Below are 27,892 nucleotides of genomic sequence, written 5' to 3'. Positions count from 1 at the left end.
CACTGCCATGCGCTCCTACACGGGTGGCGGCTATGGGTGCTGCCTGTCCCTGGAGGCTGCCCATGCACATCTCCAGTCTGGGCTTCTCCTCTAAAACCTAACTCCTACTTCCAGCGGGACAGATTCACATGGCATCTACTAGAGGTCTGACTTGTCCAAATGAGTCCTGATGCCCCCAGGCAGTCCTCACACACTGTCCCCACATTGGTGAGTGTGACCCCCTCACCCCCAAACTTGACCCACCCTCACTGTTTCTCTTCTCACACCCCTCTTGGCAGCACACACTGTTGGCTCTGCCTTCAACACACATCCAGAAGCTGACTACGCTTTGCACTTGCCTTGCTCACTTTATCTGCTGTCACTACCCCTTGTGACATCACTGCACCATCCTCCTCTACGCACTCCCTGCTCTACCCTTGTCCTTTGCTCTGTTTGTAGCATAGCAGCCAGAGGGGTTCTGCTGACCCCTATACCAGATCATTTTCCTCCTCTGCTCAAAATGTCCAGTCTCACCCAGAGCAGAAGCCAGAGTCCTCATTATGGCCCCTGAAGTCCTGACCCACAGATCAACAGCTGCCTCTCCTATCGCTCCCCAAGCCTCTCTCGCTGGATGGCTGTGTTCCAGCCATGGGCTCCTGCACCCCACAATGCTCCTCACAGGACCCTTGCACTTGCCCTGCTGTCTTGTTCTAAGAGCTCCTCCCCGGAGGTGTACAGACTCAGCACCTACACAGGGGCCCTTTCTAAAACCAGAATGTCCACTGTCACACCCACACCGTTCCAACACTTCCTATCCCTGCCCCGCTTCACTTAGCTCCTTATACTCACCATGTAAAAGACCACAGTATTTTTAAGAATCTTACGATCCATGGGGCAGAAATCTGATTACTATTTTCCCTGATCCATCCATAGCCCCTACCCTGGCACACAGCTGATATTTAATAAAAGGTGATGAATGCATAAATTAAGTATTCTATCAAAGGGGTAACCATGTAAGACTTGTTACTGCCAATTTACAGGAAACACAGAGAAAATGAGTTAAATGACATTATGTAGGTGCAGTCAGCTGATACCAGACTGTGGGAAACGTACACAAACCAGGCGATGGGCTGGATCTGGCCCCCAGGCTGAAGGTCACTGGCCCCTGTCTCAGGGGACAGCAGAAGGCAGAGAGCTTGCCAGGTCTGGGGCCACTATGAACACAGGTAAAGAGCCAGGTGCACCTCTGCCCCACCCAGCCAGCCCTATATGAGGGAGCTTCTGTTCTGGCCAGCAGTGCCTCTGACTCAGGAGAATCCGGTTACTAAGCCAGAGGGGGATTGGGGACAAGGCTTTGTTTTCTATTATTTTAACTACTTTTTGGATTATAAGGGCAATTTCTAAAGTTGCACGATCACTGATTAAAAAAAAAAAACTTTGCAAACACAGGCAAGTAAAAGAAAAGTAATATGATATTGCCAATTCCAAATCCCAGAGTTGTTCACTGTCCTCATTTGTATTATACTCCATTGATGGATGTTGTTATTTAACTATTTTTTGGCCGGGCGCAGTGGCTCATGCCTATAATCCCAGCACTTTGGGAGGCTGAGGCAGGCAGACGGTTTGAGCACAGGAGTTGGAGACCAGCCTGGGCAACATGGTGAAACCCCATCTCTATCACAAATACAAAAATTAGCTGGGAGTGGTAGCGTGCATCTGTGGTCCCAGCTGCTCAGGGAGGCTGAGGTGGGAGGATGGCTTGAGCTCAGGAGGTTGAGGATGCAGTCAGCTGAGATGGTGCCACTGCACTCCAGCCTGGGTGACAGAGGAGACCCTGTTTCAAAACAAAACAAAAGTACTATTTCCTTTTGCCAGACATTGGCTTTTAATTTTTATTTGCATAATCATGCTGCAATGATTAAATATTTATAGATAAAGCTATGTGGATCTTTTCTACTTTCTTGGGATAGATTTTTACATCTAGACTTACTAGGTCCATGTTTAGAAATAATAAAACTCTACAGGTATATTTCAAATATTTATGTATTAGCTGAACTGATATTTTCCTTTATGCTTTCTTCCACTGCTTACATGCTTAAAAATTCCTTTCTCATGCAAAAATTCAAATACCTATTAAAAAAATTTTAAGTAAAGCTCAATTTTTACCTTTTATTCTTTCATCTGGAATTTTACTTGGTTACAGAATTACATGATGAACTTTTAATACCTTTCAAAACTTTAACCTAATTTCCAACCTTTTTTTTTTTTTTTTTTTGACACAGGGTTCTCACTCTGTCACCCAGGTTGGAGTGCAGTGGCATGATTACAGCTCATTGCAGCCTTGACTTCCCCAGGCTCCAGTGATTCTCCCATCTCAGCCTCCCAAATAGCTGGGACTATAGGATGTGCCACAATGCCTAGTTAATTTTTGTATTTTTGGTAGAGAAGGGGTTCCTCCATTTTGCCTGGGCTGGTCTTGAACTCCTGACCTCAAGTGAGCCACCTGCCTTGGCCTCCCAAAGTGCTGGGATTACAGGCCCTTCACCCCTTTGTTTTCTTCTTGTTTGTTTGTATTTTAAAGACAGGGTCTCGCTCTGTTGCCTAGGCTGGAGGGCAGTGCCCCGATCACAGCTCACTGCAGCCTTGACCTCCTGGGCTCAAGTGATCTTCCCACTTCAGCCTTCCAAGTAGCTGTGACTACAAGTGCATGCCACACGCTTGGCTAATATTTTTTAGTTTTTTGTAGAGATGGGGGTCTCACTATGTTGTCCAGGCTGGTCTTGAACTTCTGGGCTCAAGTGATCTTCCCACCTCTATCTCCCAGAGTTGGGATTACAGGTGTGACCCACCGGGCCCAGCCCCAACAACTACTTGGAACTCATTTTGAAATAGAAAGCTCAAAGTTCATTTTGTTGTTATTTTTTTTTTCTTTTCCCTGTTTAGAGATGGGGGTCTCATTGTGTTGCCCAGGTTGGTCTTGAACTCCCGTGCACAAGCAATCCTCCCACCTCAGCCTCCCAAAGTGCTGGGATTACAGGCATGAGCCACTGCACCCAGCCCACTTCGTTGTTATTCATTTCAATAAATTGTGTGCATTCCTCCAAAAAGAGTGTACTTGTAATTAATATAGAGTTATAATACTTTCCATTATCTCTTCATGTCTCTTTATCACATTTTCCAGGGGTAACATTTTATCTACATGGCAGACTCCACAATTATTTAAGTTTTATTTACGGTTAAGGTTTAAACGTTTTGGCTTTATTCCTATTAAAAAAGGAACGTTTTCTTCCCCATTATGTTATCTGATTATTGGTGACATAAGCTATTAATTTTCTTTTTCTTTTTTTTTTTTTTTTCTAGACGGAGTCTCGCTTTGTCACCCAGGCTGGAGTGTAGTGGTGCTATCTCGGCTCACTGCAACCTCCACCTCCTGGGTTCAAGCGATTCTCCTGCCTCAGCCTACAGGCATGTGCCACCAGGCCTGGATAATTTTGGTATTTTTAGTAGAGACGGGGTTTTGCTGTGTTGACCAGGTTGGTTGCAAATTCCTGACTTCAGGAGCCCCCCTGGGGGCTGTGCACTGCCAGTCAGATTTAGGCCCAGGGGGCGTGGCCTACCTGCTGGATGTGGGCATTGTTGGGTCCATTAATAAAATCTTCTAGCTCAGAAAGACGGCTGGTTTTAGCCAAGGCAAATATAAGTTCAGTCTCTATATAGGACTCACGGCCCTTTTTCCTGGCCATCTGCAGAAATTTAACTAGATCCTCCCAGTTGTCTAAGGACAGAAAACAAAGATAGGTTAAACCAGAGCTGATAATTTTAAACAAGGGCTCAATTCCTCCCATTCTGTCCTCAGCCAGACACATTTACTCTCTCGTTAGGTCTCCCTGGGAACTCAGACTCCAGATAATGTCTAGGAGGTCTTGATTATGCTCACTAAGCAGATCCGTAGCTCAGAAGGAAGGGAGGGGCAGAGCCACACTCAGGCCGCCTCCCTGAGAAAAGACTTTGCCAGGAGACAGAATGCTTGTTCTGGACATCAGAGAGGTGGGTGCCACAATCAACTTGAAACACCAGAAGATCCCTGGGAATCTGTGGGCCTGTCACTGACTTTAAAATTACTACAGTGGCGATATTGAGATATCTAGTGTGCTTAAATGACCTCATCTTATAAAGGAGGGCAACAGTCAACTAAAGAGCCAGTATTAATAACAGAGTAACGTTTATCTCAGACTCTTGTGGGAAACTTTCATGTAGATGTGCCCTCTGATATCTCTGGATACATTATACATACAGATTTGTGAGAATCTCTTCAACTTCTTGCTTCAGCCAGGTTTTGTATCAGTGAGACGCAGAGCCCCAGGGAGGGGGATTCACTTACTGCTCCTGCTGGCTGCCTGAACAACTTCCAGGTAAGAGGAAGGGTTGTCCCCTCTGATATAGGAGTCGATGGCTTCCTTCACCAAGTCTTTCTGGAGCTGGGCTTGGGCCAGCTGACTCCACACCGCAGGCTCACTGCACCTCTCCGCAAACTCATACGCCCGGTCCAGGTTTCCAATGTGCTCGATCAGGACCTAGGGGTTATGAGAGGACTTCCACTCTCTGCAACACCTAGTCAGCTCCAAAAGACAGACACATTTTTGTTTGCTTCCCTGTTCTGCCTAAAGCTTCATGACCATTTCAATTCTGTTGGAAGCAATCAGGTACTAAGCGTTTCTCAGATGGACAGGTTGAGGGGAGAGACAAGAGCCATTATATGAGAAGGCGGATGCCGAACAAAGAAGAGACACTCCAACAGAGGCACAGAGGTGGAGATATCCAGGTTAAGCTTTCTGGGCCGGGTGTAGGACATGGGACTTGCTCCTGACCTTGGGAGGAAAGACAGTGCAACAGAGCATAGAAACTGTAGAACAGTTCACGAGAATTGCTGTGGGGAATAAGATTGCTCACCAGGCAGAAACAGGCTTGCTGAGCAGCCTGGCAGACTGCGTGGCAGTGAGGGCCACCACTATATAGTAGTGGAGGTGGTGGCAGCATCAGCCGCCCCCTAATATGATGAGCTGGTCTGTCTCAAAGCAAGGCCAGAGCCCATGAGGGGGCACAAAAGAAGGGCTCCTGGATTGGGGGTTTCACAGCAGGTACAGAAACAAGGTAAAGGAAGAGGCAAGAACATAAAGATAATTGGTAGGAGAGCAGTTCAGAAGATGTCCTGTGGTTTACAACTGATTTGGAAATAAAACCAGAAAAGGCTCATAGACTGGGAAGAAAGGGCTGCAGTTTAAAGAAGAAGAGTTCTTGGGGAGGCGGAGGGGCAGGCAGGGAGGGCTGGAGGGCCTGCTCTGGGAACCCGACCTTGGATCCTGAAAAGCTCCTGCTGAGGAGATGGGGGAATGTGGAGTATGAGGGTGAGCAGCATGGTGCAGAGGGCTGGAATGGTTGTCATTGAGGGTAAGGTGTGAGTGCCTCTGAAAATCAAACGTTTGTGTCACCAGGGCTGACCGATGACATTGGGTCAGTACCCAAGTCCAGGGGAGTGATCGGGAAGGGGCAGACTAACAGCCAATGGAAGGAGCACCTGCAGAGAAGGTCAAGACAAGGGGCCAGCAGGCTGGGAAGATGGGTTGCTGGTGAGGAGCAGAGAAGAGCACAAAGAGATGCACTAGACAACCAGAGCATCTGACACCCTTGGAATGGACAAGGGCTTGCAGGGCGCACTCATGGTGTGGCAGAGGGTGCTAGGTCCAACATGCTTGCACTCAGCAGTCCACCTGGATTGCTGAAGCATTCATATCAAACTTGTGGAAGACGGCGAAGGCCTCCTCATACAGCGCGCTGCTGACAGCGATGCTCGCAATGTCCGGTGCGTCATAGTTGTCCAGGCGGCTGATGTACTCCATGACCCGTGTGCGGTCTGCTTTGATGGCAGTCAGGATCAGCAGATTCTGCAGATTCCTGAGGAAAGAGGGTGGTCAGCATGGCATCCCAGGAAGGAAGGCTGCATAAACCATTTTTCGGAAGGTCAGGCATCCCCAGACCCCCAGTTTTTTAAAAAACTAATTAATATACACATACATAACTGATAAGCAAATATAACAGAGTATTTGTGAAGTAGTTGAGATCTAAAAAGAAACAATATAGCAAAGTCTTAGGAAAGCACAGGTAAGAGAATCAGAACGTGCCAATCAAATCACTGGGAGGGTTGCTGTGCCTTTTTAGAGCCCAGCCTCTGGCTCCTGCTGTAGAAGTACCTATTTTCCTACCTGTGCTTTCTTTGTGATTCATTATAGCTTTATCACATCTACTGTATTTCTAAGCAATATAGGCAGCTTTGCATTTTTTTTAACTTTTAAAAAATTTTGAGACGGGTCTTGCTATGTTGCCCAGGCTGGTCTCAAACTCCTGGCCTCAAGTGATCATCCCACCTTGCCCCCTCAAAGTGCTGGGATTACAGGTGTGAGCCACCACACTGGGTTGCTTTGCATTTCTTGAACTTTACTTTGCTTTAATTATAGTAGATGAAATTTTGCAAAATTTTTATATAATTCAAAAATGTGGAAAAAAAAATCAATGTAACACACCACATATCAAGAATCTAAAAAAGAAATACTACATCATTATCGAATGATTCAGAAAAAGCATCTGATAAAATCTAACACCTATTAATGAGAAAAACTATCAACTAGAAATAGAAGGAAACTTCCTCAATCTGAGAAAGTACATTGACAAAAAGCCCACTGCTAACATCATAAGTAACAGGGTCTGGACCCTTTCCCCGAGGATCAGGAACAAGACAGGGATGTCCACTCTCAACACTTCTATCTGTGCTGGAGGTTCTGGTTAAGGCATTTAGGCAACAAGAGAAACAAAAAGTTTCTTTTCTATAATGAATCACAAAGAAAGCACAGGTAGCACCAGATTAGGAAGAAACAAAACTATTCCCGGTGGCTCAGGCCTGTAATCCCAGCACTTTGGGAGGCTGAGACGGGCGGATCACGAGGTCAGGAGATCGAGACCATCTCGGCTAACACGGTGAAACCCCGTCTCTACTAAAAACATAAAAAATTAGCCGGGCGTGGTAGCGGGCGCCTGTAGTCCCAGCTACTCGGGAGGTTGAGGCAGGAGAATGGCGTAAACCCGGGAGGCAGAGCTTGCAGTGAGCTGAGATCGCGCCACTGCACTCCAGCCTGGGCGACAGAGCAAGACTCTGTCTCAAACAAAAAAAAACTAAACTAAACTAAACTAAACTAAACTGTCCCAATTTGCAGCCAACATGATTGATTAAAAAACTCAAGAAATCTACAAAAAAAAAAAAAATCCTGTAATAAATGAGTTTAGCAAGGTTGTAGAATACAAGGTCAACATACAAAAATCAGTTGTATTTCTATATACTGACAATGTTTTTCAATGAACAACTGTAAACAAAAAAATCTATTTAAAATACTTCCAAAAATATGAAATAAGTATAAATCTAATAAAATCTACATATGACCTATATGCCAAAAAACTATAAATTGCTGATGAAAAAAATCAAAGATCTAAATAAATGGAGACATATCACTTTCATAGAATCAACATAGTAAAGATATCAATTCTCCCTAAATTGGTCCACAGATTTCATGCAATTCCAGTTCCAGTAGATTTTCTTGTACATATAGACAAGCTAATTCTGAAATTTATATAGATAGGCAGAGAAATTAGAATAGCTAAAACAATTTTGGAAAAGAATAAAGTTGAGCCCAGGCATAGTGGCTGACACCTATAATCCCAGCACTTTGGGAGGCCAAGGTGGGAAGACTGCTTGAGCCTAAGGGTTTGAGACTAGCCTGCGCAATATGGCAAGACCCTGTCTCTACCAAAAAAAAAAAAAAAAAAAAAAAAAAAATTAGCCAGGTCTGGTGGTGCACACCTGCAGCTGCTCAGGAGGCTGAGATGGGAGGATTGCTTGAGCCTAGGAGGTTGGGGCTGCAGTGAGCCATGTTCATGCCACTGTACTCCAGCCTTGGTGACAGAGGGAGACCCTATTTAAAAAAAAGAAAGAAAGAAAGAAAAAAGGAATAAAGGTGGAAGAATTACACTACCTGGTCAATTGATTTTTGACAGAGATGCAAAAGCAATTCCATGGAGAAAGAGTATTTTTTTTTTTTTTTTTTTTTTTTTTTTTTTTGAGACGGAGTCTCGCTCTGTCGCCCAGGCTGGAGTGCAGTGGCCGGATCTCAGCTCACTGCAAGCTCCGCCTCCCGGGTTTACGCCATTCTCCCGCCTCAGCCTCCCGAATAGCTGGGACTACAGGCGCCCGCCACCTCGCCCGGCTAGTTTTTTGTATTTTTTTAGTAGAGATGGGGTTTCACTGTGTTAGCCAGGATGGTCCTGATCTCCTGACCTCGTGATCCGCCCGTCTCGGCCTCCCAAAGTGCTGGGATTACAGGCGTGAGCCACCGCGCCCAGCCGAGAAAGAGTATTTTTAACAAATAATGCTGGAATAAACTGGACATTCATATGCAAAAAGATGAATCTCACCCTAAACTTCACACTTTATTGGATAATGAATCTAAATATAAAATGAAAAAATATGAAACTTTTAGAAGGAAATAACAGAAAATCTCTGTGACCTAGGAGTATTCACAGAGTTCTTGATTTAACACCAAAGCACAATCCATAAAAGAAAAATTTATGAATTGGACTTTATCAAAATTATAACTTGTGTTCTGTTAATGACACTATTAAGAAAATAAAAGAAAATCTACAGAATGAGAAAAAATATGGAAATCACATATCCAAAAAAGGACTTGTATCCAGAATATACAAAGAACTCTGAAAACGCAACAAAAAAAACCAAACAACCCAATTGAAAAACAGGCAACAGATTTCAACAGACATTTCACTAAAGAAGATCTGCGGATGGTAACTAAGCACATAAAAAGTTGTTCATCATCATTAGCCATTAGGGCAATGCAAGTTGAAACCACAATGGCATACTGCTATACATTTATGAGACTGGCTAAGATAAAAAATACCAATATACCAAGTGCTGGTAAAGATGAAGAGTAACTGGAACTCTCACATATTGCTGGTGGGAATGCAAAATGACACAGACTTTTTGGAAAACAATAGGCAGTTTCTTAAACAGTACATATACCATGTGATTGGGTAGGTTTAAATACAAATCTGGACACAAATGTTCACAGCACATGTATTCATAATCACCTCAAACTGAAAACCACCCAAACATACTTTGATGGGTGAAGAGATAAACTGTGGTACATCTGTACAACAGAATAAGATTCAGTGATAAAAAAGAATGTAAGGCTAATGCACTCACCAACTTGGATGAATCTCAAAGGCATCATCATGCTGGGTGAAAGAAGCCTGTCACAAAGGAGTCTACACCATGTGATTCCATTTACAAGACCTTCTTGAAAATGCAAAACTAGTGTGGCCGGTGGTAGCCAGGTTTGGGGGAATGTATACTATACAGGGTAGCTAGCACAAGGGAATGTTATAGGGTGATGGAATTGTTTGTATCCCGACTGTGGTGATTCTACAAATCTACACATGTGTTAAAATTCCTAGCACTGCATTCCCCATCCCCTTCCAGAAGGTCATTTTTGCTGTATGGTGATTTTTACAAAAAAGAATTTTAAAGTTAGGTGCTAACAGTCATCCATACAGTGTTCATTTCTAGGGCTATCTGGTATTCAACTGTACAACTATACTACAACCTACTTATTGATGGTTATCTGGATCGCTCTTAGAGCTTTGCTATTGGAAACGGTGCTGCCTTGAGTATCCCTGCACACATCTCCTCATACAAATGAGCTGAGATCCTTTAGGGCTCATAAGGAAGAGAGGAAATTGCTGGCTGTGTGCATCTTTTTCACCAAACTGTTTTCCAAATGTAACGCACATTCCCAGCAGGGGCACATAAGAGACCCAGCTGCTCAACATCCTCATCAGCACTGATTAGGAGAGTGGGGTTCCTGCTGCTCTGGCAGGAGTAACAAAGCATCAGATGGTGCACCACGGCCTCACTCTGTGCCTCCTTGGTGGCTGATGAGGCTGAATTCTTGCCTTAGGTTCACAGGCTGTCCTTCCTCTCACCAGAGGGCCTGTTTAAGTGCTCTGCTTGGTTTCTCATTGGGTTGCTTGTTTTTTTCTTTTATTACATCTTTTCCCTACTAATTTTTTGTTGGTTGTGTTGCAAATATCTTCTCCCCATTTGTAGCTTCTCATTTGTCCATCTTCTTTATGATAAAATGCTTAAGTTTAATACAGTCTTACTGGTTTTTCACTAAAGGTTTATGGTTTCTGTGACTGGTTTAAGAATTTATTAGGTCATAAATATATTCTTCCAAGTACATACTCTAAAAATAATATATTTTGCTTTTTTTTTTTTTTCTTTTTGAGGCGGAGTCTCGCTCTGTCACCCCGGCTGGAGGGTAGTGGCAACATCTCAGCTCACTGCAACCTCCACCTCCCAGGCTCAAGCAATTCTCCTGTCTCAGCCTCCCAAGTAGCTGGGATTACAGGTACCTGCCATCATGCCTGGCTAAATTTTTGTTATTTTTAGTAGAGACAGGGTTTCACCCATGCTGGCCAGGCTGGTCTCGAACTCCTGACCTCAAGTGATCTACCAGCCTTGGCCTCCCAAAGTGCTGGGATTACAGGTGTGAGCCACTAGGCCCAGCCAAGGCTATTTTTACCTACACATAAAACTGTCTGGTAAAATCGTCACAGGAAGAGCATAAACTTGAGGTTACCTGCATGTTGGAGAAGCAAGTGTTTAAGAAGACAGCAGAGCCACAGCCACCTGTAAGTGCCTGGAAGTACCCACAAGCTAACAACTATCAAAGGAGGTTGATCAGACAGCAAAACAGAATATCCTACCCAACTCAGGCACCTTAATCCTGGCATCCTGTCATTAGTCAGGGTTTATGATTCCATTAAAATATAATTTCACATTCCATATACCATTATCATATAGCATCTCCAAGTTTAAAAACACACACACAAATTCCTCTCTATAATACTACAGCCCTTGATAGCCTTTCTGGCCTATAAAATAGATCTCATAATTAAATCTTTATAGCTGCACTTATGATGTGAGTAGATTAAAATCTGACACAGAATCTCTGATGGTGAATTTTGAAGTGGAGAGGAACCCAAGGTGGCTGGCCCATGCGGAAGCACACACTTACCTCTATGGTGCCTGCCCATGCAAAAGCAGCACGCACTCCCACCTTTACAGTGCCGGTCCATGTGGAAGCACACACTCCCACCTCTACAGTCCCAGTCCATGTGGAAGCACACACTCCCACCTCTACAGTCCCAGTCCATGTGGAAGCACGCACTCCCACCTCTACAGTGCCGGTCCATGTGGAAGCACGCACTCCCACCTCTACAGTGCCGGTCCATGTGGAAGCACGCACTCCCACCTCTACAGTGCCTGCCCATGCAAAAGCAGCACGCACTCCCACCTCTACAGTGCCTGCCCATGCAAAAGCAGCACGTACTCCCACCTCTACAGTGCCGGTCCATGTGGAAGCATGCACTCCCACCTCTACAGTGCCGGTCCATGTGGAAGCACGCACTCCCACCTCTACAGTGCCTGCCCATGCAAAAGCAGCACGCACTCCCACCTCTACAGTGCCTGCCCATGCAAAAGCAGCACGCACTCCCACCTCTACAGTGCCGGTCCATGTGGAAGCACGCACTCCCACCTCTACAGTGCCGGTCCAGTGGAAGCACGCACTCCCACCTCTACAGTGCCGGTCCAGTGGAAGCACGCACTCCCACCTCTATAGTGCCGGTCCATGTGGAAGCACGCACTCCCACCTCTATGATGCCAGCCTGTGCTGCTGTCCCTGCCACAGCTTCTGCTCATCTGGCTTCTACATTATACTTCTGGCAAGTCTTCCCTGATACATGCCCAGATCTGGTTCTCCTGCCACCTTTCTCCAAGCTTTGTTCACTATGATTTGAAGAGTTCAACACATCCTTAGGCCACATGAGACCTTCATAAAATGCCAGCTCCCCTTCTCTGAGCATTGTGTTAAAGGACAGTGTGGGCCAGAGCAGTAAGAGGAGTGCAGCCTCCTGGAAAACGTGAAACTGAGGCTGGGCTCTGAGACAGGCAGGAGCTAATAAGGGAAGGACTACATTGAGATAGAAGAGGTGGTAGGAAGATTGGCATGTCTGGGGAGCAGCCAGTGGGCAGGCTGGATGGGTAAAGTGGTACGAGATTGTAACAGAAGTAACAGTTGTTTGAATCTGCTTGTGTCCATAGCTACCCCTGGCATAGCCTCACCTGTGCTCACTGAAGACAGAGTTATCCAGAACTATCTTCTCCAGCAGTTCAATCAGTTCATTAGGCAGGTCGGCTGTCATAAAGGCTTTGACAGTGACCGAAATCTCTTCAGGATCCCGTGTTTCTGACAATGCTGTCTGTACTACCTGGTTTTAAAAAGCATTTGAAAGAACTTGATTAGTCAATTCAAGACTGAATCTTTGAAGCTAAACAGAAGGGAAGGACTCCTCCAAGATGGTGTGGAACAGACAGAGAAAATGGGAGACTTCTTAAGGTAACAAAGGAAGGGTTTTCAAAGTCAATTTCAGGAAATTCTCAGTTTGCTCTATTTTGACAATTAGTTTTTCTCTCATATCAAATGAGCTACAGACTCTTACTCTGCTCCAATGACCAGTGCACTAGGCATTTTGAAATGAATGTCTCCTTTTAGATTTGTCTTTTAAAGCCACTAATAGCAAATATGGCTCCACTTCTCTATTGAAGACACTGCAGGGGCTTCCAGCAGCCTCTTACGAGCAAAGAGCACTGCCACTACTGTGGCACAGTCCATAGCCAGAGCTGTGGAGTCAGGTGCCTTCACACCGGATGCCACTCAGAACCACAAGCTGAAGGAAAGACCAACAAAAGACTGGCTGTGGCACCCCTCATCCAATTATAGGGGTGTCACATACAAAAACACTTACAAATAGGGTGGAAAGACAGTTTTCCAAAGAGTACATTTCCCACGTGACAGCAGTTTGGAATGCCAGCACTGCTCTCTTTGCACTTTGGACCAGGCACCTTCAGTGACTTCGAGGATCTAATATTTTTGCCAAGTTTCTGGTTCTCCTCAGGGGTGGTCAACAGCCGTGTATCAGTGAGAGGGAAGAGACAGCTCTGGACGGTCTTTCATGGCTAACACAGCCCACTGACCATGAACTTTTACATAGCAATCTTGAGGGGCCTTAAAGGAACGTAGGGTCAAGGTCAGTCCAGTCCACCTTTCTGGTGGTCTTTGTGAACTCAATGGTACCATAAGATGCAAAAGTTCTACCTCTGTGGAGTTTGTAATATCCACAAAAAGGAGGCTGAAGAGTTTGAGAACAGGAGCTCTCCCAGCAGCTGAGGAACCAAAAGGGTATGCCTGAGGGAAAGGGGGCACCAGGACACAGCACAAGTCCATCCAAAGGAGAAGGTACACTTCCTAAAGTGACATCTGTCAGTTCTTGAAAAACTTGGAGGCCGGGTGTAGTGGCTCACGCGTAATTCCAGCACTTTGGGAGACCGAGGCAGGCGGATCACCTGAGGTCAAGAGTCCGAGACCAGCCTGGACAACATAGTTAACCATCTCTACTAAAAGTACAAAAATTTGCCGGGCGTGGTGGCAGGTCCCTGTAATCCCAGCTACTCAGCAGGCTGAGGCAGGAGAATCGCTTGAACCTGGGAGGCGGAGGTTGCAGTGAGCCGAGATCGTGCCATTGCACTCCAGCCTGGGTAACGAGCAAAACTCTATCTCATAAAAAGAAAAAAAAAAAAAAAAAAAGAAAACCTTGGAGCAACTTAAGTAAATATAGACAGGTTGTTTTAAGGGCAAAAATAAATTTCTACCATCTGTTTGAGTCAATACAGGATGCCCCACCTAAGGTTGCCTCAGGACACTGCTCTCAGTAAACATTCATAATGAGGTTCCACTCCAGACACTAAAAGCAGCCTCCCTCTGTTATTATGTGCTCTGGATTAGAGGAGCATTGCAGTTGAATTTCCCACCGGGAGGTGGCTACAGATATTCAATTACAGCAGCGATAACGAAAGACCAGCAGCTCCACCCAGAAACAGGAAGACAAGAGGCCCCCGGTGGCTCTGGTATGGTGCAATGTTAAAGTTGCCCTTCCCCAGTGCCAACATGAAGTCATCTTCAAGCTGTACCAGGTGGCTGGACTACACCTGGAGAAAAGTCTGATGTCTGGGAACTTGGATGTAAATCCCTAGTAGCATATTGTGTTGTTTAGTATTTTTATTAGATTTGGATGGGTAAGTCCAAAGTTGAAACAGAGATTCAAAACAACATGACCTTCCATAAATCTGAAAGTATTTCAAAATGAAAAGTTTATTTAAAAAAGTAGTGGCACAGGCTTGAGAAACAGTGGACAGAAAACGAGAGGATAAAATTCAGTAGAGATAAAGGTCAAATCCACCCCTCAAGACTTTCAAAAGTGCCGGTCCAGCAGGTTGGCAATGTGTACGAGGGAGGTGGGAGTTTTAACTGGTCCTATTCTTAGGGCTGAAGCCACTTGTTGGATGAGGGTTTTGTTCCAACATTGGTCTTGCCCCACCCCTAAACAGTATGCCCAGCACCTAGGAACAGTGCTGAGGGCAGCAGAGGCACTATCTGTGAGTGTCTGTGAGGCTGTGACTGGAGGGGAGGCTCTTCCACAGGGCTGGGGGAAGTCCTCCCAGAGGCCAAGGCAGACTCCCACCTGCCAGGCCACACCCAATAATGACCCCTGGCTCCAGCACTCTGCAGGAGGTGCTGGATAGTCACGGGGGCATAAAGAGTTTTTCAACACAGGGAAGTCAGCTGAGACAACCTTGAAAGCTACTTCACCTCTGTCCACGGGGGCTGAGCTGGGCCCAGCATGCAGGCATGCCACCAGGTACTCTCTTCCTGGGCTGCATATCCCTGCTTTGGATCCAAGGGCCAACTCTATGCCCTCAGCCAGTAAACAATTCCAAGTCAGCTCACCTGGGGAATCAAGCTAATTTTAGGCAAACTATTTCTGCAGGGGAGAAGGTTCATAAGGGCTAAGATGTTTTATTTATTTATTTATTTATTTATTTATTTATTTATTTATTTATTGAGACAAAGTCTCACCCAGTTGCCTAGACTGGAGTGCAGTGGCGTGCGATCTCGGCTTCTGCAACCTCCACCCCCTGGGTTCAAGCGATTCTCCTGCCTCAGCCTCCTGAGTAACTGGGATTACAGGCATGCACCACACAGTGTGTTTTTGTATTTTTAGTAGAGATGGGGTTTCACTATGTTAACCAGGCTGGTGTTGAACTCCTGACCACAAGTGATCCACCCGCCTAGGCCTCCCAAAGTGCTAGGATTACGGGCGTAAGCCACCATGCCTGGCCTATCTATTTTTTTGAGATGGAGTCTCTCTCTGTCGCCCAGGCTGGAGTGCAGTGGTACGATGTCGGCTCACTGCAACTTCCACCTCCTGGGTTCAAGCGATTCTCCTGCCTCAGCCTTCCCAGTAGCTGGGATTACAGGTGTGTGCCACCACGCCTAGCTAATTTTTGTATTTTTAGTAGAGACAGGGTTTCACCATGTTGGCCAGGCTGGTCTTGAACTCCTGAGACCTTAAGGAATCCACCTGCCTCGGCCTCCCAAAGTGCTGGGATTACAGGCGTGAGCAACTGCACTCGGTCAAGATGTTTTAAATGAAAAATGAAACCAGTCACTTGAGCCACAACGATGATTAGACGGCAAAATGCAGGTGCACAGACATACCCATCTCTGTGCCTCACCTGGTCAATTAGCTGTCTCCTGGATGGGTTGGTCTCCTCAAGGACGTGAGCCCAGAGCTCTGGATCCTTTCTGTGTACCAGGTAGCGGGCCTCGCTTTTGAACAGAGAATTCTCATTGCACACCTGAAATGAGCATACTCATGTGTGTAACACAGCAGTCAATCAATGGAAGCTGCTTGGGAGGACACACCCCAATTCGTTCCCTGTGTGCCTGATACCGGTTTAGTGAACAGTCAGGGCCCAGGCAAGGCGCTGTGCTTTGACACAGGATGAGCAGCATCCTACAGGGTTAACAATGGACTCAAACTACCTCAAAATGCCCTTTCTAAGTTTACAACTCCTAGGGATGTGCCACATCTCTGGCCAACAGGACCTCCTGCATTCAGGGACATGCTCTGTCTCCCATTCTGTCTGATACAGCCACTAGCCACGGGAGGCTACTGAGCCCTTGAAATGTGGTGCATGACAGGAACTAAACTGGTAATTTTTAATTTGGTTAAATTTAAGTACTCATATGTAGCTAGCTCTAAGCCATCTGTAAAATGTTATCAGAACAGCCTAGAACTGGTATAAAACAGCACAAACACTGCAATGTTTCAAGACCTAAAAACTGCAAACTGTGCTTTCACTAGCAGATCTGGAGACCCTTTACGGAATGTTATAACAGATCTTCAAAACACCATCAGTCCACTGGAATGTGCCAGCGTTTGCAGCACTTGCTAAATCCTGGTGAAGATCAGATCTGTTGAGTGCCAGATGCCAGGCACAAAGGCTGAGTGGCATGCAAAGGTGTTTGCAGATGCAGTGCAGGCTGCCTGTGCATCACGGGAAAAGCCCGAGCAGGCTGGTGCAGTACCAACCTCATAGGTGCTCTGTTCATGTCTGGATTTTTAGATCAAATGGTTAGGTAGGAACAGTTCATACAATTCAACCTAAACATGTAATTATATGTGGATCCAAGCCTGGGCAGATGTAGGCAAAAGACCTGGGTAGATGTCTCAAGGAGGGGCCAGCAAGAGCTCACCGGTCAGGTGATGGGGAAAGGCTTGTGTAGAGGGTTATCCCAAAAAGGGGGCATGAAGTACAAGGGCAGTCAGGACATGAGGCACCCAGGGAACTGCAGGCCCCTCCAGGTGGGTTGGCAAGATGGGTGGTTGATCAAGTTGGGGAGTTGGGGGAAGGTGGCAGTCCACAGAGGAGCTCACAAGTCAGGCCAAGGAGTTCAATTCTGCCTTCAAATTACCAGGCAACAGTAAGGACCATAAGCAGAGGGATGATAAGTCAGGTTCATGGCCACTTGGTCTACAGGTACAATGCATACAAATCGCATGAGCAAGTTCCCAAAAGCTGCGAGAATCACAAGGAAATAATCTCATGACCTGCCATCTCCAGGTGCACAGAAAGCCCTGATCAGCTCCCCACGGGCACACCTTTGAAAGCTTTCCTGGGAGGCCAGGGTTGCATGGGCAGCTCAGCACATCTGCTACCCACCTGGATGAGCTCAAAGTCACACTGCCCCCGCTCATAGGCGACACAGGCCAGATGGGGGTCTCGCTTCTCACAGTAGCGGCCCACCACGCTGCTGTCATAGTAGGCATTCTCTCTCAGGAAGCACTCGGGGCTGTTGTTGCTGTCAATGTAGATTTTAGCCAGTGCATTGTGAGTGGCAGGCTCCTTGCAGCCTTCCTGAATCTGGGACTCCAGCCAGGGAAGCAGCAGCTTGAGCCTTTGAAAGAAGGAAGGCACCGTGAAGTCTCAAGGCTACCACTGGAAATCTTGAGGACAATTCCAGGGCTCTGACAGATGTTTCCTGAAACAAAAAATCTCGGAGTACATTAACTTCAGGTTGCTCTAGGGACGAAGATGGACCTGATTTCCAAACTGATTTCTACTGTTAGGTTTTCCCCCAAGGTATTCACAGTACCAATAGCAAGTAACTCACTGCTACATCTAAGATGTGCACATGAATGATCAGCTACAGTGACAGTCCTGGAGAATTAGACAGAAACAACAACAGACACTAGAATCCAGGGGTAAGACAAAACACCAAGTAAGGACACCTTACCTATTTCTTTTTTCTACTTCAGCCACCAACTCGTCAGTAGAGAACTGTCCTCTCACTGCCATGATTAAGTGTTTAATCACTTCCTCAGAACAATCCACATCAAGCAGCCCTCCAACCACAGCTGGGGTCCGGCTAGGGTTGACCTACAGTAGTCAAGGTGAAGTAACTTCAGTGTTGCAGACACAAGTTATTGTTAGAAGCCTCCTACAACTTGGACAGTCTGGGCAAAACCCTGAAAGGGCTCCTGTTTAGCACTGCGCTGTGTCCCACCAAAATTCACTTGCTGATGTCCTAACCCCTAGTGGGACTCTATATGGAAAGAGGGTGTTTAAGGAGGTAATCAATGCCAATGGTGCGGCCCTAATGCAATGGGACTGATGTCCTTCTAAGAAGAGGAAGAGACACCAGGAATGTATATGCACAGAGGAAAGGCCCTGTGGGGGCACAGCCAGGAGGCCGTCTGCAAGCCTGGAAGACGGCCTTCACCAGAAACCAGCCCTGCCAGCACCTTGATTGTGGACTTCCAGCCTCCAAAACTGTGAGAAATAAATGTGTGTTGTTTCAGTCGCCTGGACTGTGTTCTTCTACTCTGGCAGTCTGAGCACACTAACCCACCACCCTTCAAAATGATAGTCTCTGAAATGCCAGATGTTAGAGGCAGCCTCTGAGGTGAAGACTATTGTCACTGACTGGGGCCCAGAGGCAGCCGTGGGTCACTCCAGGGAGCCAGCAGTACCTTCTGCACGTAGATCTCAATGTACCTCTGCAGGTTGTTGTGGTATAAATACAGGACAAGGTCATGGACAAAGCCAAAACGATCGCACACGATGATGAGGGGAAGCTGGTCTGTGAGCTTGGCCTCCTGAGGATTAGAATGCACAGAACAAGTCAGGGAGTGGAGAAACCAGACAGCCAGACCTCGGACTCATTGCCCATATGGGACAGCACTGTCTCTGCAGCAGAGTGACATGTAGGAGACTCAGAATGAGACTGCTCTAGATAGGCTGTCGTTTTGTGGTATGGTGTTTGCTTTGGAAATAAGTGAAAGATAATAGTATTTGGTTAAAGACCGTTAAATGTGGCATTAACATTCCAAATTTGGACAAAAATATCTTTTAAGACAAGCAGCTTATTACGTGCAAACCCAACAGAAACCAGGCCATTCTCAAGAACAGCACACCTGCAGTAAAGGCTGCCTTTTCAGACATGCAGCCGCAGGCCATGGAAACACACCTGGGCACCATTCCCAGATGATGATGGCACTTGGGTAGGGCAGCCACAGGTCACCACAATCATGCCTCCCCCTTGTGTGGTCCCATACCTAGATCACATTTCCTGGTTTCCCTTGAAGTTTTAAGTGTGGCCACATGACCTCATTCCCTCCAAGGGGACGTTAATCCAAGTCTCATCTGCCACTTGCAGGCCTCGCCCATAAAAACCACCCATGCTGGTTCCTCTGTGCTCTTCCCGTCTTCTAGCTGACTGGGAAGACGACATCCAGGTGAGGTGCTGAACACCGCAAAGCAGCCATGAGCCTGGTCCTTGAAGGACAGCGGGAAGGAAAGCCACCCCACTGACCTCCAGCCCACCCAGGACTGCCACATAAGGAAGCAGGCTTCCTGTTCTTTATGACACTAGTGCTGAGTGGTCTACTTGTTTCTGCAGCTTTGCCTGCTTAATTGACAATGGCACTAATGGGATGTTGATGAGTTACAATGCAGCAATAAACTAACTCCCTCCACTCACGTGCCAGATACTTAGAGCACAGCCTCAAGCTGTGTTCCACGTTCTTAAAACGATAGAAGGGTTCCTCTAGAACTTTAAGCCATAAGGCGGAGCTCTGTCCCTGGGACTAAGGGGTCCCTGGCGAGACAGATCCAGCTTCCTGCCTCCTGGGACGTCCTGCAGATGGTCTGCCCCACCTGCCATCAGCAATTCAGCTGTGGAACACAAGGAGGCAGTGCTGGAACACACCTTCAGGAAGTTCTTCACACGCTCTGGGTTGTAGCAGCTGCTCTCTCGGCATATCCTCTCCACCTCCTTGATCTGCCCTGTCTTACAGGCAGCCTGAATGTATTTCAGATGCACGTCTGGGTCTTGGCTGAAGTTCACGATTGAGCCCAGGAAGTAGAAGAGGCCTATGAAGAGAGACTGTTTCATTTTTGTCCTTGCAACACCCACCTGGTCTCCTCCGTAGCTGCTGTCCACCTTCCCTCGATGACCCTGTTCCACTCTCCAGGGACCCACCCTGCTCCACTCTCCAGTGGACCCACAGCCCACTCAGAACTCATAATCAATATGCCATCGGTCTGTTTTGGCAGCTCACAAAAATAGCTAGTCAGATTTCCATCAAATTTGGCAGGCATACCTGGCATGTTTTGATGTAAAATACTAGATATTTGGTACTTGTGAAATTCCTTTTGGGGGCCCAGGTATACCTAGATAGTCGTCGTCAAGAGTAATTCCCACTGAGGTAATCTGAGAGGGCTGTGGGACTGATGCCAAGGGAGAGAGAAATAAGCCACGGCCTCCAGGAGGAGGCCTGCAACTCTGGACAGTAACGACAAGATAGGCACATCCGAGAAGGCCCCCGTCTGTCGAGGTCTTTCACTGTAACTGTGAGACTCTGATGCTAGGAAGGGAATGGGCAGCCCCTAGGCCGATGGTTCCCCACCAACCTACTCTACTGCTCTTTCCCAGCCCAGCTCCACTCAATCGTCTGCCATGGTCTTTCCTACAGTGTTGTCTTCTGAAGAGAAGGCCAGATCCCTGAGGGCAGGGTCCTGTCCTACCCTCCACCGATGCCCCAACCTCACCGGACACATGGCAGTGGCTTGATGCCTAGACAAATGCTTAGTCTCTATCCTGGGTGGGCCAGACAGCCCCCACCAGTCCCTAACAAAGCTACTCCCACCCCCATTGCCCTAGAACACTCTTTTGGGGTGATGTCCAAAAAGGGGAAAGGAAGACAACCAAGTTGCCTCGCCAGCCCCTGCTATCAACTGGGTTAGCAGATACTACAAAGCAATGCACCCTCTATCGTGGGCTTTCACTTAGGAGAGGCCCAAAGAGCCTCCCTCCTGGGGCTGTGAAGACCAGACATCAGGCCCTTTCATGGTACCCACGACACAGGCTTTTAGATGAATTCTTGCCAGACTGTGCTGCACAGACACACCGGGCTCCATAAGTTTCTCCACTCCATCACAAACCAACCTGATTTCTTCCTTTGGAAATACCAAAAAGGACACTGAAGCTGAGGGTGCACATGAGATGGCAGTCGCATTCTGCCACTGACTGAGCACCCAAGGCAGCGAGTGCTGCATCCTGCCTGGCTTTGCAGGAAGGTCGTTTTAAGTCGGGCAGGTGGACTGCAACACCTGAGAAAGGAGGTGTAGTCACGTGGTGGGGTCGGCGAAAGGCTGCACGGTTTACCTTCATAGCTCTTGAAGGATTCAAAGAGTTCCACCAGGGCCTGCGTGCCCAGCTGCTCATGGTACTTAGAGGCCACCTGCACACACAGCTGAAGGTTCTGTCTGATGTTAGCAGACAGCATGGCACGCAGACACTCCACAGAATCCTCCACCGACAAGGAGCCGAAGAAATTGACAAGCCACTGGGAACAAGGAAGAGTCTGTCCACAACAATGCACCACTACAAAGATTGCTAACACTTGGAAAATAACTAGGTCGTTCTCCTGTTCCCCTGAGTGTCAAAAATAGAGAATTTCCACATAAAGGGATTGAAAAGCAACTATCCATCATGGGAAAAAGTAGGAGCAAGGAGTAAAGCTGGGAAAAGACACTGATCTAAACAGTTCACCTGCAATATTCCACAGACGATGCTAAAACTTATTCCATAAGTTGGAACACAATAGCTAGTTCAGCTTTGCTAATGGTTTCAGACAGCCCTGTTAGGTTGTCAGTGTTAAAAGGTGACCAGTATTCCTGCTATTAGACTAAGTCAAAGGTGGACATCAGAAAGAAAGGTACTACAGGGCCCAGACATGCTGCTGAGCAGATAAACATTGTGCGTGTGCTGAACCAGAAGTGCTTTTGGTAGTAAAGTATGGTAGGTTAGGGCAGTGACAGGCTCAGGCCATGGTTCCACAATCATCAACAGGTGAACATTGGGGAGCATGTGACATTAATGGCATAGACAACAGCCATAATAGGAGTGCCCCAGTGGCACATAATACCTCGGGATTGAGGAGGTGAGTGTGGACCACAGCCCTCTTGATGTCATAGAGGTCGGTGTAGTGCTCCAGCGCTTGCTGCAGGAGGCCTGCCTTTTCACAGAGCTGGGCGATGTGGGCCCGGTCGTAATGAGTAAACATCTTATTTCCAAGGATGGCATCTGCAACCTATGAAACAGGGAGTTTGGTGGGAAAGCCTGATCAATGGCAATAACTTTTTAAGACCAGCTGCTCAGCCTTGCCCCAGGGTAGGGTAAAGCCTGGCAACCCGAACTCACAAGCCCCTGTCCACACCCACAACTCTGTGGTGGCAGCAGTGCTTGTGGGTCCCAAAATCCCCAGCTGTCCTTCAAGTCATCTTAGGCCCTTTGCACAAGGCTCCATCCTCCCATATTGTAGAGCTGGGCCCACCCCATGTGGCCACAGAGTTGGGCATGTGAGAAACGCTGAGGCTCCATAAAGCCCTATTACTGGGATGAGTCCAAGTCGCTGTTGCAGCTTTTAAGCAATCACATTCTTGTTTTTTCTTTCTTTTTTTTTCTTTTTTTTGAACTCTGGACCTCAAACGATCTGCCCACCTTGGCCTCCTAAAGTGCTGAGATTATAGCCGTGAGCCACCGCGCCCAGCCAGCAATCACATTCTTATAGGGTTTCTATGGCAAGATCAACGTGAGGGCTCAAGTCTACCGATTCTCCTTGAATGAGCTCAAGCCTTAGACTAGCAATGGCCAGAAGGAGACCTGAACATAACAAATCCGATTTGTGCTTACTAGACTGCTCTACTAGGCTCAATACAGACTTACGAATTGGGGATTGCATTTAAAAAACAATGAACACTTCTGAAAACAATTTTTATGAGGCATAAAATATATATATATATATTTTTTTGAGACAGGGTCTCACTCTGTTGCCCAGGCTGAATGGAGTGCAGTGGTGCAATCTCGGCTCACTGCAGCCTTGACCTCCCAGGCTCAAGCAATCCTCCACTTCGGCCTCCCAAGCAGCTGGGATTACAGGCGCATGCCGCCACAGCTGGCTACTTGGGTTTTTTTTCTTTTTTTTTTTTTTTGAGATGGAGTCTCACTCTGTTGCCAGGCTGGAGTGCAGTGGCACGATCCCACCCAGCTCACTGCAACCTCTACCTCCTGGGTTCACCCCATTCTCCTGCCTCAGCCTCCCAAGTAGCTGGGACTGCAGGCATGCGCCATCATGCTCAGCTAATTTTTGTATTTTTAGTAAAGACAGGGTTTCACCATGCTGGCCAGGCTGGCCTCAATCTCTTGACCACGTGATCCTCCCGCCTTGGCCTCCCAAAGTGCTTGGATTACAGGTGTGAGCCACCATGCCTGGCCCACCCGACTAATTTTTTTTTTTTTTTTTTTTTTGAGGCGGAGTCTTCACTCTGTTGCCCGGGCTGGAGTGCAGTGGCACCATCTCGGCTCACTGCAAGCTCCGCCTCCCGGGTTCGCACCATTCTCCTGCCTCAGCCTCCCAAGTAGCTGGGACTACAGGCGCCCGCCACCGCGCCCGGCTAATTTTTTTTTTTTTTTTGTATTTTTTTTTTTAGTAGAGACGGGTTTCACCGTGTTAGCCAGGATGGTCTCGATCTCCTGACCTCGTGATCCGCCCGCCTCGGCCTCCCAAAGTGCAGGGATTACAGGCGTGAGCCACCGCGCCCGGCCCACCCGACTAATTTTTATATTTTTTTGTAGAGATGGGGTTTGGCCATGTTGTCCATGCTGGTCTCAAACTCCTGGGCTCTGTTCACCTTGGCCTTCAAAAATGCTGGGGTTACAGCGCAAGCCACTGCACCCAGCCACTAAATATTCTCTTTAAGTAAGTAATTTTTGGACTAAGACTGGATAGGTCAACACAGTAGCCTTGCAGCATGGCTGAATGAGTGCTCGCTCAGTATCTAATGCTGGTCTTGACTAGCTACGCTCCTGGGTGCCTTCCCTGCCACCCAGCACACTCTTTCTTATTCCTTCAAGGATCTGCATCACCAACCAGGTATGGCCAAACTGAGTGACCACAGCCCCTGTCACACACCAGACGACTTCAGAGTGATGCACACTTCTGGTTCCCCATAGAGTTGATGATCCAAACCAAGTACTAAGAGTAGGGCTTTAGAACACCTAGCACTTACCTGAGTCTCCTATCCTTTGTTTCCTTCAGGTTTATCTTTACTTCTTGTTTTTAAACATTTTCTCATCATAGCAACAGTGTATTTTAGAGAACTTAGAAACCATCATGCAGTCCCACTGCCCAGAGAAGACTGCCAGCATCCTGGGGCACTAAGCCAGAGCCTGCTGGCACCTCACCCAACTACTTGCTTGTCCTGCACCCCTTAAGGTCTGGGCATTCCTTTGGGTGTCTGCCAGGTTTCTGAGTGGCGCTTGGTGTGTTTCAAATCTCATTCACCAAAAACTATTACATACACTCACAAAGTCATGAGAGTCCAATAGACCCCAAGCAGCAAATTAACAGCACTTTAATTTCCTATAGTTGGAATATGACCCACTTCTTAGCAGCTAACCTGTGGATTTGAATAAATTGAGGTAACAGAACAATATACTTAATATGTTGTTTTATAATTATAAAAACAATAAGTGATTATTAAAGAAAAAACAAAAAAGAAGAGAGAAGTAAAGAACAAAGTGAACTTGTACAATCTTATCCACTTAGTACCGTGAACAGCTTGATACAAACTCCTCTAAATCCCTTTCTTGTATATATATCTAAATTTAACCCAAAATAGCACAGACATGTGATTTGATTATACCTTCCTCCCACAAGTTTCAGGCCAACAAATGATGCCTCACCACAATACCACTGCACACCCATTAAGATGATTACTATTATTATTTTAGACAGGGAAAATGTGTTGGCAAGGATATACAGAAGTTGGAACTGCTGAGCATTGCTGGGAAGAATATAAAATGGTGCAGCCTCCTGGAATACAGTATGGTGGCTCATCAAAAAGGTAAGCATAGAATACAATATGATCCAGCAAATCCACTTCTAGGTATATGCCCAAAAGAGTTAAAGCAGGGTCTCAAAGAAATCTTTGTACACCCATGTGAACAGCAGCATTATTCACAATAGCCTAAAGGTAGAAGCAACCCAAATGTTCATCAATGGATGAATGGATAAACACAAGTCATATATACACATGGTGGACAATTACTCAGTTTTTAAAATGGAGGTGTTTCTAACATATGCTACAACGTGGATGAACCTTGAAAATAATACGCTAAGTGAAAAAAGCCAGGTAAAAGGACAAACATTTTGTGGTTCCATGTATATGAAATATCTTGAAAAGGCAAATTAATAGAGACAGATTAGAATGGCAGTTGTCAGGGGCTGGGAAATGAGGAGTCACTGCTTAACAGTTACATAGTTACTCTGGGATAATAAAAAGTTCTGGAACCATATAGTGGTAATGGTTGCACAGTATTGTGAATGTTCTTAATGCCACTGTATCAGACACTTAAAAGTTGTTAAAATGGTAAATTTGGTTATGTATATTTTACCACAATGAAAAAAAGAAGAAAGAAAAATATGATGCCCCAATTATAACTGTTTCCATGAAAGTCCTATACCATGATTTCTGGAAAATTCTTTTAAGGGGAGTCATGGAGAATGTTCACTGAGAAGTACAAGATAAACATCTGGCACAAGCCCAGTCCAGTCCAAAGCCACTGTGCTCAAGTCTGCAAACCCACAGAGGGGTGCCACAGGTGCTCTGCCTCTCGGTGTTAGCCTACAATGTCACTGACCTGGGGTGCATGAACAAGGTTCATCTCCAACAGCCATGTCTGGAGGAGTCCCTCAGCTGGGCGATTATTCTTCAAGGCATCCAATAAGAAGGAAGTACACTGCTGAATTAAACTGTTTTCCATGAAAATGTCCACAATCTGAAACATATCCAAGCCACATTTTCACTCAGTGTGTTTTCATTCATAGTGTTTCATTTTCGTATTGAAATAGTTCCTGAAATATTATCTCATTATCTCATTTAGAAATTCAACAATTAGTTCCTTCCTTTGTTTTTTGTTTTGTTTTGTTTTTGAGATGGAGTCTCACTCTGTCACCCAGGTTGGAGTGCGAAGGCACAATCTCAGCTCACTCCAACCTCCGTCCTCCACCTCCTGGGTTCAAGCGATTCTCCTGCCTCAGCTTCCCAAGTGGTTGAGATTACAGGCACCTGTCACTACACCCAGCTAATTTTTGTATTTTTAGTAGAGACAGGGTTTCACCGTGTTGGTCAGGCTGGTGTCGAACTCCTGACAGGTGATCCGCCCGCCTTGGCCTCCCAAAGTGCTGGGACTACAGGCGTGAGCCACTGCTCCTGGCCCCTTTGCATTTTCTTATGTCATCACAATTCACATAGAGCCAGGTGTGGTGGCGTGTGCCTAGAGTCCCAGCTACTCAGGAGGCTGAGGTGGATGCATGTATTCCTTGAGCCCAGGAGTTAAGACTATTCTGGGTAACACAGAGACCTCATCTCAACAACAACAACAACACAATTCACGTAATTTATGGCCATTAATTTATTGATAATCTTGTGAAATCATATCACCTACATCACACCTATCAGTGAGGTATTTTACCGAAGTATATGAAAGGGAGTGACTTTTATAACATATGAACCCCCAGAATCCTCTCAAGTGATCCAAGCAGTAATCATACATTACTTAATCACATCCTAGAGGCAGCTGTGATGCTTAGCTTTAGGTGTCAGTTTGACTGGATTAAGGAACACATAGAGAGCAGGTAAAGCATTCCTTCTGGGTGTGTTTGTGAGGGCGTTCCCAGAGAAGACTGGCATGTGAGTTGGGGGACCAAGTAGGAATGATCCACTCTCAATGTCAGGGAGCACCATCCAATCAGCTGGGGGCACAAAAAAGGAAAGAACAGATTTCTTCTCTCTTTCTCCTGGAGCTGGGACTTTCTCCTCCTCCTACCTCTGGACATCAGAACTCCAGGCTTCCCAGCCTTTGGACTCCAGGACTTACCCCAAAGGCCCCCCAGGGTTCTCAGGCCATTGGCCTCAGACTGAGAGTTACGCCATCGGCCTCCCTGGTTCTGAGACTTTCAAACTTAGATTGAGCCACGCTACCGGAATCCAACGTCTCCTCTAGCTTGCAGACAGTCTATCACAGGACTTCTCAGCCTCCATAATCATGAGCCAATTCTCCCTCATATATCTGAGATGGGGTCTCACTCTATTGCCTAGGCTAAAGCAGTGACAAGGTCACCACTCACTGCAGCCTCAACCTTCAAGGCTCAAGCGATCCTCCCATCTCGGCCTCCTGAGTAGCTGGGACCACAGGTGTGCACCACCACGCCTGGCTAAGTTTTAAAAATTTTTTGGTAGAGATGGGGTCTCATTATGTTGCCCAGGCTCCCTCTCATATAGCTAGAGCTACGCTACTGATTCTGTCTCTGCAGAATCTTGACTAACAAAGCAGCTGATACTTGATATTTAACCCATATATATCATTATATTATTGGGGCACAACTGGGAAAATGCAAACATTTACTTAGACAATTATTAAAGTTAAATTGATGTTAATTTAAATAATTAATATGCCTCACTAAGATGTGAAATATAGGAATAAATTTAGTAATTGTTTTTGAAGGACAGCTTTACAGGAAAATAAAAAAGAACTTAGTAATTGTAGAAGTTCTCATAAAGTATGAGAAGTTTATATTTTAAACAACTTTAAAATATGAACTAGAAACAAGATGTGAACTGGAAATTTCTTTCCTATTGAAAGCTAAGTAAATTTGTCTCAAATCTCTTATTCATGTTCTCCAAAATATCTGCAAATTCCCA

General features: G+C 46.3%; 1 protein-coding gene and 1 long non-coding RNA gene across 10 annotated transcripts in view; one reads left to right on the top strand and one right to left on the bottom strand.

Annotated features, from left to right (window-relative positions):
• Positions 1-27,892, bottom strand: part of CLTCL1 (clathrin heavy chain like 1) — a 115,678-nt gene that overhangs the window by 25,780 nt on the left and 62,006 nt on the right. For all 9 annotated transcript variants that reach the window (XR_013399580.1, XR_013399579.1, XR_013399581.1 and 6 more), the window contains 12 exons: positions 25,830-25,967; positions 22,054-22,218; positions 21,291-21,471; positions 19,833-19,996; positions 18,595-18,720; positions 17,859-18,001; positions 17,285-17,519; positions 15,794-15,916; positions 12,284-12,429; positions 5,748-5,931; positions 4,361-4,553; positions 3,597-3,754 (listed from right to left, as the gene is read on the bottom strand). Coding sequence is in view for 6 of the 9 variants with exons in the window: in XM_077950785.1 (XP_077806911.1) it covers positions 3,597-3,754; positions 4,361-4,553; positions 5,748-5,931; positions 12,284-12,429; positions 15,794-15,916; positions 17,285-17,519; positions 17,859-18,001; positions 18,595-18,720; positions 19,833-19,996; positions 21,291-21,471; positions 22,054-22,218; positions 25,830-25,967 (1,956 nt within the window). In the remaining 3 variants the exon portion in view is untranslated. The remainder of the gene's footprint in view (positions 1-3,596; positions 3,755-4,360; positions 4,554-5,747; positions 5,932-12,283; positions 12,430-15,793; positions 15,917-17,284; positions 17,520-17,858; positions 18,002-18,594; positions 18,721-19,832; positions 19,997-21,290; positions 21,472-22,053; positions 22,219-25,829; positions 25,968-27,892) is intronic.
• LOC144331996 (uncharacterized) lies at positions 7,930-9,559 on the top strand. Its single transcript, XR_013399654.1, has 2 exons — positions 7,930-8,108; positions 8,434-9,559. It is a non-coding gene; the product is annotated as an uncharacterized LOC144331996 (long non-coding RNA).

This window comes from Macaca mulatta, chromosome 10 (genome assembly GCF_049350105.2).
Source record: "Macaca mulatta isolate MMU2019108-1 chromosome 10, T2T-MMU8v2.0, whole genome shotgun sequence".
Classification (NCBI taxonomy): domain Eukaryota; kingdom Metazoa; phylum Chordata; class Mammalia; order Primates; family Cercopithecidae; genus Macaca; species Macaca mulatta.
This window is presented reverse-complemented; position numbering and strand designations above follow the sequence as displayed.